General features: G+C 35.9%; 1 protein-coding gene across 2 annotated transcripts in view; it reads right to left on the reverse strand.

The window, feature by feature from the left end:
- The window catches only part of Cip2a (cell proliferation regulating inhibitor of protein phosphatase 2A), a 49563-nt gene that overhangs the window by 13349 nt on the left and 27775 nt on the right, over positions 1-8439 (reverse strand). The window contains exons 9-12 of one of the 2 annotated variants that reach the window (XM_008841425.3): positions 4700-4918; positions 3525-3684; positions 1525-1666; positions 231-330 (exon numbers count right to left, since the gene is read on the reverse strand). In XM_008841425.3, the coding sequence (XP_008839647.1) occupies positions 231-330; positions 1525-1666; positions 3525-3684; positions 4700-4918 (621 nt within the window). The remainder of the gene's footprint in view (positions 1-230; positions 331-1524; positions 1667-3524; positions 3685-4699; positions 4919-8439) is intronic. The other variant, XM_029567514.1, reaches the window with a different exon arrangement.

Here is an 8439-nt window from a genome sequence, read left to right on the forward strand (position 1 = left end):
AGTGGAGTTCACTGGTCATGTAGCCTAGCTAAATTGGTGAGCTCTGAGTCAGCCAAAGACAATGACTTAAATAACAAAACAAGCAATTAACGATACATGATGTCGGTCTCCGGCTTCCACATGTATACATACATATGAACACATGTACATACTACAGGAATGTGTATATACCTACCATACCACCCACCCATATAATAACAATCTTCAATGTTTGAAATGTCTGAAGTTACCTGAAGGATTTTGTAGAAGCTTACTTCCATACCTGGAACCAACTGTTTAAGTTTGTTCATCAAATCAAGAGTTTTCAAAATTACATCAGCAGCAAGTTTGCTTTAAAAAAAAAAGTCGTATTTTAAAGTAGGTAACTCAAAAATACATTATTTTTGTTCTTATAATTCTAAACATGAAAAATCCACCATCTTTGTTTTTAAAATTCAAGAAGTATCATTTCTGTTAAGAATTAAAATACCATAAATTTAACATTCTATGGACGCAAGAACCAAAAAGAACAAAGTGTATCAAGAGTCTAAGTTTCAGACTATTTTCTATTCTCAAGTACCCCAACGGTTCAAATATCTATTGTGTTAGTATTAGAACATGACTCACTTTATTCTTAGCAACCGTAACTGAAAATTGCCTAATATGTAGTGAATGAATTATGCTAGATCATGCACTCTTTGTATCTGAAAGAAGTATGAAAGTAAAAAGGGAGCTGCCAAGATGCTCCAGTAGGTAAGGATGCTTGCCACTGAGCCCAGCATCCTGAGTTTAAACCATGAGACCCACATCGTGGATGGAGGGAGAGAACCAACTCCCTCAGGATGTCCTCTGACTATACATGGGCAGTGGCATGCCTGCCCATCCCCCTAGTAAATAAAAGTTAAAAAGAAGTTAATCAAAAAGAAAATCCTTGTTTTTTCAGAAGACAATACTGACAATTATGTCATTATGGAAACAGGAACTAAATAGAGTGTCTAGCACTAATCAGGTTCACCAAAATACTCACTAGAAGGACTTATTCACCAGAGGGAAGGGGCATAAGTAAAAAGCCTCAAAACCTTCAGTAAAAACCCATCTTTAACGAAAACTCCCAGTGTGCTAAGAACGAAGAGTTGTTTTGTTATTAAGAAATTTCCAACGAGGATCAGTCTTCTTGTAATAATACTATCATTAAAAAATATAAGTGAATCAAAAATTAAATTGCTGATGCAATGTAAAAATGTAGCGCCAAAAAAGAAATGCTCACGATCCATAAACTAATTCTATTTCTCTCTCAAACACACGCACGCACGCACGCACTCACTGGTGCACACGGGGGGGGGGGGGGGGGAAGGGGACCCTAATAATATATAAACCATAAATGTTAAAACTATGTAGCAAAAGTATGATTACATTGAAATTATTTTTTAATTCTTTTCTTTCAATTAACAGAACATAACTAGGGATGGTCCTTAAAGACAAAAATTATACTTTTAATTGTATATTAACTTTAACCCATTTGCTGTTTGGATTTAAAATACTCACCATAATTCAGAATCTGCTACCTTTGTTCCAAACCCCAAATCAATCTTGCCATATGTAAACTGTTGTTCTATTAGTGTGGTACACTTTATAGTAGTCAATACTTTTACAATATGCATTTTCAAAGTGTCATCTCCACATAGAGGTAAAATTTTGTTAAGATACACAGACATCCAAAGACAGTATATAGTTTATAGCTATATATAATTTATAAGATTCAGAACAATTTCAAACGAATTATCTCACTTCTGTAATCAGTCTAATTATCATTACAAATCTTGATGAAGGATAGACAAGTAGAACTGGAAAGTATTATGGTGACTGGCAAATAACAAGAGGTGGACTCATAACAAATTTCTGACACAAGGTAAAATCAGAGCAAGGATGCTTCTTCACTGGATGTTTATTACTTGGTTAGCAGCAATCACAATGTTTCAATATAAATTTGATGAATCAAGGGAACTTATTTTCTCATTTTATAAATTATGAATATCTATCAGAAAAAATGGCCAGGTATAAAGCATCCTTAAGGTTAAGCAGAACAATTCCATGCCTCTACAGCAGTGATTTTCAACCTTGCCTACATGTTAAAGTCACCCGAATAGATTAAATAATCACAAATACATATCCTCCACTATTCTCAAGACTTGCAATTACTCCAATTACATGAGGGTCTCTGTATCCTTTTTGTACTTGCTTCCCACATGATTGCTTCCCCTATAATGCCAATCCAAGGCTTAAAGTGCTTTAAAGGAAGATGAAAATTAAGGAGTAGCAGCTCAGGATAGAGAGTAAAGACAGAGTTAGTTCTAGAGAATAAGAGGGTTATGGAATATAGTCATATATTCTTGTTCCTCTGTGATACAAGGAGAGGTGATCAGGGAAATGTACAAAATCTCATCAACATAGTGTGGCTCCTTGCTCATGATGGTGGGAGGGAGAATTTAAATGAAATACTAAAAAACTGTGACTTGTAATTCTTAGCAACTCAGAATTAGTTTTCAGAAAAAGTGAACAAAAGAAAATCAGTACCAGAGGCAGCAAGTACTCATGGAGTAAGTTTGTTTTGATTTACTTGTCTTTTTAAACCATGTGTGATGTTATCTTGATTAGAATATTTATGTAGGCTTTTGTTAAAATACAAGCTTTTTAAAAAGATGGAGGTAAAAATTATGAACACTATCAATATCTGATTCTTCAGTGATATACTCCACAAAAGCCTGGCAGGAATTGTTAACAACCATCAAAAACAGAAGACAGCAATGTATTGAAGAGTCATTTCAGACTGTATGTCCAGTGTCAAACTGTGATAAAAACTGTTCAAACTTCAAAAAGCATTTATTGGGCTGAGAATGTCATTCAGTAACAGAGTATTTGACTAGTAAGCCCCTGGATTTAATCATCTCCTGTGTGCATAAGTGTGTATAGACACACACACACACACACACACACGCTCTCATGCATGCACGCACAGAGCTGTATCTAGAGAAAAATGAGTTCTGAACTTACTTTAATGTAAGCACAGAAAACAACAACAAAAAAACACCTCTGGAGAGTATTTTTAGGGGATTTTTTTTGTTTAAAAGTCAGTTCAATATACTCCTTCTGATAAGGGTATGTATATACATGCATGTCTGTGCACAGGTGTGCATACACCTGTATGTGCATGTGTGTGGAGGCCAACTACTTTGAGTATGGTTTCTCACTGACCAATAGTTCACCCAAATTAAGCTAACTGGCCAGGAAACCTGTCTCTACCTCCTCAGAGCTGGAATTACAAGCCTATACTAATACACTTACATAACATTTTTATGTAGTTGCATGGAATCATACTCAAGTGCTCATGTTATCATGGCAAAACGCTTTATTGACTGAGCTATCTCCCCAACCCCTCTGTTCAATATTTTTGAGATATTAGGAAGGGAAGTTGTAAGATTACAAACAGAGATAAAATGTAGTAAGAGTAAAGAGATGTTATAATTTTATATGATGGTAAAGGATATTTAATAAAACTTCAGTGGCTTTAATCATCCTTTCACATTTTTTCCTTAGAAAGGCCTCATCCAGATTTTGTTCTGTGAACTGAAGCTGATCAAGGATTGTAGGCAGCAGAAGAGTCACAAAACGGTCAGCTGAGACACAGTTCCCAGTATCTATGATGTCCTAGGGGCATTATCATCAAGAATGATTAAAATTAAAGATGGAATACAGAACACAAAATAGTCATTATTGAGTTGCACATATTAATAAATTTTTAAATTTATATCAACACAATTTACTCAAGCATCCTATTTAAAAATTATTACTTAAATTTTACATATTTAAGCCAGGTTTTAGGCCTATGATGGCTTTTTCCTAAAATGGGACAGTAAGGTTTTGCAAACAAGACACTTCAGTGATCTAAATCTTGTGTTTACTATTTAATAAAAATATCCTGAATTTGCTAAATTTAATCAAAATAATTAGTAACAGACTCATCTTAATAGTGTATAACCACAAATAATCTCCATCAAAAAAAAAAATCTCAATTTTAAAATGCAAAAAAAAGTAACAGTCAGGACCAAGTTAAAACACAAAACTAATTTATGTATACATTTTAGTGAATATATTTAATCACTCATACATATATTGTGCATAGGATCTAGTTATAAGATGGAAAATACTTTTGGAAGATTGGGGCAAGCTGGCTGAATGAAAATAAAAACAAGGAGAAGAGCAGAGAATGTTAAATTACCCAGTAGCATAATCTATAGATGAATGTGCATAGCACGCCGTTTAGTATGATTTGCTTCGTTTCACTAATTAAGACCAATATTCTACCTTAATTCACTAAATTAATAAAAGGCAGTGGTCAATATCTATCAAGATAAAGAGACAGAATATGGCTGTTGCACATATAGTTGCATAACCAGAAACCATATAGATCTTATGTAACAAGTATATACAGTTTAACAAATTATGTACGTATGTAAAAGCAAATACAAGGTATTCAGTGAAAAATGGAAAATACTAATATATGTGACTATGGCAGGAAAAGTCAGCAGTCTAATTATGGGGCATCTTAATTGTTAATATTTTCTTATGTATGAACAATTAGAAGTTCACAGGAATGTTTTCAAAATAAATTGTTAACAGAGCAACATGAAAGTTGAAGTCAACTTCTCTATCATTCCATTACCTCAAATATTTCCTTGAACAACTCCAATGCTAAAAGAGAACAGCTTTCAGATCCATCCAAAGGTTGGCTTAACCAACGAAGTAGAGCCACAGTGGGTTCTAAGCACTTACGACGGCTTCCTGGAATGGTGTTGCCAGATGAAGACTGTTCAAACATCATCTGAGTGAACACATGACGCAGCTGAGTCACTGAGCAGAATGCAAGAAGTAATTCTAAAACCTGTGTGATATGTGATATAAAGTTTTCATTAAACTTTGTTGGACTTTACTGGATAAAGCATAAGATGAAGCTAAAAATGCCATACAATTTTAAGGAAAATATTCTGAAACAAGGGGCTGGAGAGATGGTTCAGCAGTTAAGAGCACTGATTGCTCTTGCAGAGGACCTGGGTTCGATTCCCAGCACTCACATGGTGGCTACGAACCCTCTTTAACTCCAGTTCCAGGGGAATCTGTAGCCCTCTTCTGACCTCTGCAGCACTGCATGACACGGGTGCATTCACATACATGCAGGCAATACACTCATACACAAAAAATAAAAATAAAATATTTTAAAAAATTCTCAGACAAAATTTTAAGTAGTTTCTAGTTTGTTTTTCAGTATTATATTTCAAATGCACAATAAAGCTCCAGATTACAAAGGATATTATTAAAAGTACTTACCTTCTGATAAGCAGAACTAAGAACCAGACAAGGTGAATGGCAACTTCAATTATTGCTATAGTCTACTTATACTACTTATCTTTAAAAACACAAAATGTTTTATTCTTAAAATTCAAACAAAACTCAACAATTTAGAATTAAGAATACTTGCTATATTTACAAGTCCCACATAAGCTCAAGCCAGACAAGAGCCTAGCATAAATGTGTGAAGCAGTAAGAAAATCCAACCCTACCTGAAGAAGCATTAGCATCAATGGCTGCTGGGAGGGGGAAAGTCAGTCTTAAGGGTGGGACTCTGGGTAGGTTGACCAGGCTCCAGTGGATGAACCCACACCAAACAGTAATTGGGACACAAACCTGATTCTATAGGAACATATGTGTTTGTGTGTGTACACACACACACATATATATATACATATATGTGTGTGTATATATATGTCTATGCATATAATTATATCAGAGTACTGGAAATTTGTAAAGTGGTAGTAAGGGGGAATGCAGATAGTGGAGAAGAGTCAAATATGATCAAAATATATTTAATGAAATTCACAGAAATTCAATGAAAAGGAAAAAATTAAGTTTTTTTTTTTAAATAAGAAAGAATACTTGCTATAATCCTGAGTAGGAAATTACTATAAGACATTAAGATAAAATACAAAGTGGCATCCCATCCCATGGGCTCAGTAAAGTGTCTACTTACTATGCACAAATGACTGGGTTCAATTTCTAGACCAGCGAAATGAAAAAAACAAAAACAAAAAAATGGCTTTCCAAAGCCTTAAAAGCCTATGCACAGCTAGAAGTGGTGGTGCATGCCTTTAATCTCAGTACTTAGGAGGCAGAGGCAGGTGGATCTCTGTGTGTTCAAGGCCAGCCTGGTCTACATAGGAAGTTCTAGGACAGTTGGGGCTACAGGGAGGCCCTGTCTCAAAAAGACCAAAAATGTCCACACTATAATCACATACTGTTGGCATTAGCTCACTACCAATTTCTTCTTTGTTTTATAATTTGGGCTTTAGGGCTGGAGATGAGTTCAGTGGTAGAGTGCTTACCCTGCAATCACAAGGCCCTACATTCAATTCCCAATACCTAAGTAAAGAAATTGGGCATCATACCACTGTATCTCATTAATCTGATTATAAGCCATCAGATTACAATGTATGTAATGTACTATAAGCCAGAAATTAAAATGATTTTTCTTAGCATGTCTTTATTTCCTATCTTTTAAAACGTGTTTCTCAGGGCTGGAGAGAGAGCTCAGTGGTTAAGAACATTGAATGTTCTTGCAGAAGGCCCAGGTTCGAATCCCAGCATCCGCATGGCAGCTAACAACTGTCCGGTAACTCCAGTTCCAGGGTATCCAACAACCGCTTTTGTCCTCTGTGGGCAATGCATGACACGGGTGCACTTACCTACATGCAGGCAATATATGCATACATGTAAAAAATAAAAATAATAAAAAATGTGTTTCTCACAAAGGATGTAATTGGAATTTGCACCTTAATCATCAATTTCACAGCATCTCATTTTAGCATTCATTTATTCTTTACATAGGTTCACTCTATGTAGCCAAGATGGGCTGGGATCTTCCTGCCTAAGCTTCTTAAATATTGGGATCTTAGACACGTGGCGCTTGTGCCTGTTAAAGATTGTAACAGAATTCAGGCCACTCAAATATACAGTAACAAATAACACCTAATTTATTTTCCTAAATATGAACTGTATTCCTTTCTTTTTAATAAATAATATATTTACACGGTTGTAAAATCAAATCCTTACCTGTGGTTAGTCTTTCTGGGTATAAGTAATGTCCCTAGTTTATTGTATATCTTGCCACAGGTATCTTATGCACATATAAGAAGATAGTTTTCCAGGTACATTTTCTTTTATGGACAGAAAAGCAAAGACCATCAGGACAAAACTGGGTAAATTTCCAAAAGTAAACACATCGGTATAATTAGCACTCAGATAAAGATGGCTATCAAAAAAATTTGAGAATCCCTTTCTATGTCACTCTCCTCTAAATTTCTGATACCAGGAATTAATTTTCTCTGAGTTATTTTTGAATCTTTGCATTTCCATATATATATATATTTTTTTTCTTTCTTTCTTCCAGTCAACTGCTTGTTTACACAAATAAGTTCACATGGAATTTTTTTTTTTTAACTACTTTTTGTTTTCTTTTTCAAGAGAGGGTCTTGTTGCATATCACTGGCTGGTCTCAAATTTTCAGTGATCCTTATATCCTTGCCTCCCAAGTGCTGGAATCATAGGAATATTTGCAACCAGCCCAAGACAGAGATGAATATGGCCAAAATCAAAATCGCAACTTACTTAATACCTTAGACCTTTTTTTTGGTTACTAAATAGTGTATTTCCTTTGTTTTTTTTTCATCTTTAAAATTTATTTTTATGTGTATGAGTGTTATATTGGCATGTGTGTAAATGCACCTGTGTAATACAGTGCCCATGGAGGAAAGAAGAGGGTGTCAGATCCCCCTGGAAGAGGAATTAAGGATGGTTGTTAGTGGGTGCTTGGATTCAAACCTACGTCTTCTGGAAGACCAGCCAGGGTTCTTAAAAAATGGGGCCATCGTACCAGCACCTCTTCGTTATTTTTTTCAATGTGTATGAGTGTTTTGCTTGCATAATATGTAGTTGCACCATGTACATGCAATACCTTAAGAAGTGAGAAGAGGGTGCCAGATGCCCTGGAACTAGAGTTTTGGTTGTGCCGGGAACCAAAACCCAGTCCTCTGTAAGAGCAGCCAGTACTCTTAACTGCTGAGCCACCTCTACACTCCCAGACTGTATATTTACCAAAATGAACTTTGAGTAAGATAACATGGTATCCCAACCTCAAAAGTCTGGGCACACCCAGGGCCTGCAGGACCTGCTGCAGGCCTCTCTCCTACCCGCAGGGCCCTCTCCGGTGTAAATCCATCTCGCCCTCTGCACCTTGACTCCCCCAGCCTCATTCACCCTCTCCTCTCCCCTGCTGTTCTCTCCTCCTAATTTGGGTCCTGTCCCATTCCTTGTCTTGGGGCCCCAGACACCTGGGGAACCAATACTGCTTCT

This window comes from Nannospalax galili, unplaced genomic scaffold (genome assembly GCF_000622305.1).
Source record: "Nannospalax galili isolate Female #2095 unplaced genomic scaffold, S.galili_v1.0 scaffold261, whole genome shotgun sequence".
NCBI classification, from domain to species: domain Eukaryota; kingdom Metazoa; phylum Chordata; class Mammalia; order Rodentia; family Spalacidae; genus Nannospalax; species Nannospalax galili.